Source organism: Mizuhopecten yessoensis, unplaced genomic scaffold (assembly GCF_002113885.1).
Source record: "Mizuhopecten yessoensis strain PY_sf001 unplaced genomic scaffold, ASM211388v2 hete_35859562, whole genome shotgun sequence".
NCBI classification, from domain to species: domain Eukaryota; kingdom Metazoa; phylum Mollusca; class Bivalvia; order Pectinida; family Pectinidae; genus Mizuhopecten; species Mizuhopecten yessoensis.
Window position 1 is genome coordinate 1 of NW_018480507.1, and position 1,107 is coordinate 1,107.

The 1,107-nt window shown below is 36.0% G+C and overlaps 1 protein-coding gene across 1 annotated transcript; it reads left to right on the top strand.

Annotated features, from left to right (window-relative positions):
* Positions 1-309: 309 nt before the first annotated feature.
* Positions 310-1,001, top strand: LOC110443961 (xanthine dehydrogenase-like). The gene is made up of 2 exons (XM_021488416.1): positions 310-474; positions 681-1,001. The coding sequence occupies exons 1-2, from the start codon at positions 316-318 to the stop codon at positions 858-860; spliced, it is 339 nt and encodes a 112-aa protein (XP_021344091.1). The 5' UTR covers positions 310-315; the 3' UTR covers positions 861-1,001.
* Positions 1,002-1,107: the final 106 nt, after the last annotated feature.

A 1,107-nucleotide genomic window follows, 5' to 3' on the forward strand; every position in this document is an offset into this window, starting at 1 on the left:
GAAAAATATGTCAAACAACTTTTGAATAGGAACGATGGCCAAAAAGCATAAAATCTTATGATAATATTTGACTGTTAGTTTCGATAGATGGAGCCGACAAAGTTTGTGAGTGACAAATTTGTAGTACAATAAAATATTTATAATATAATATATTTATAAGCGATACAGGCCGTCTTGGGCCTCTTGTTTTGTCTCAGAATGAAGTGAAGACAAAAGTTTGCTCAAAACTTTATAGCTCATGAAGATCTATTTTCTTTTCTGTAAATTTTCTATGAACAAGTTGTATAAAAGTTGATTTGATCAAAGGGCTCTGGAATGATGACAACTGAAGAATTCAAAGTTGACGACAAAGGCCAGATCGCTTCTGTAGGTCCACTTAACTACAAAGTCCCAGGGATAAGAAACATCCCAAGGCAGATGAATGTCAAGCTCCTCAAATACGGTGAAGGTCCGAAGACAGTCTACTCGGCCAAGGTAAAGTAGCAATGTCAAAAAATGAAATGTAATATTGTTTGCACATTCTATATAAAGATTCCGATGCTCAAAAATGTTGAGTTGTTCTATTCACATCAAAGCACCGTGCTTGTTGAGTGTAACACAATCTAGTGTATAACGTTGTAACATCTATAAGTGAAATGAGGCGTTCAAGTATTATAAGGCCTATTACGTTACATTAACAGGGCATAGGGGAACCGCCACTTCTCCTGGCAGCATCGGTGTTTTATGCTATCCGGGACGCAGTATTGGCCGCAAGGAAAGAGGAAAACCTTACCGAGGACTACTTCTTTAAATGTCCGGCGACCGTAGAGAGAATTCGTATGGCTTGCCAAGACAAAATTACCCAGAAGGTGAAAAATTAGTACATTAACGTGTTATTGTTGTTATTGTAAGTTAAGTAAGCTTCGTTAACTTCAGTCATCATAATGTTTTTTGTACAGTTGCTAGGCAACCAGCAACGACACATAATCTAAAACCAGTATTCTTGCAATAAAAGAATTCAAAACCACTCGATCAGCGTCATATTTTTTCTGTTTACTTTTTTGTTGATGTCAGAGTTGAAAGCTTATCTGCATGTCATTATATTTTTGATAAGAAGAAATAAAAAAA

Bases quoted from the DNA above. Each gene is read 5' to 3' on its own strand.
- LOC110443961 (XM_021488416.1), top strand. From the start codon at position 316: ATGATGACAACTGAAGAATTCAAAGTTGACGACAAAGGCCAGATCGCT. The intron at 475-680 runs GTAAAGTAGCAA...TTACATTAACAG, and splicing joins AGACAGTCTACTCGGCCAAG to GGCATAGGGGAACCGCCACT.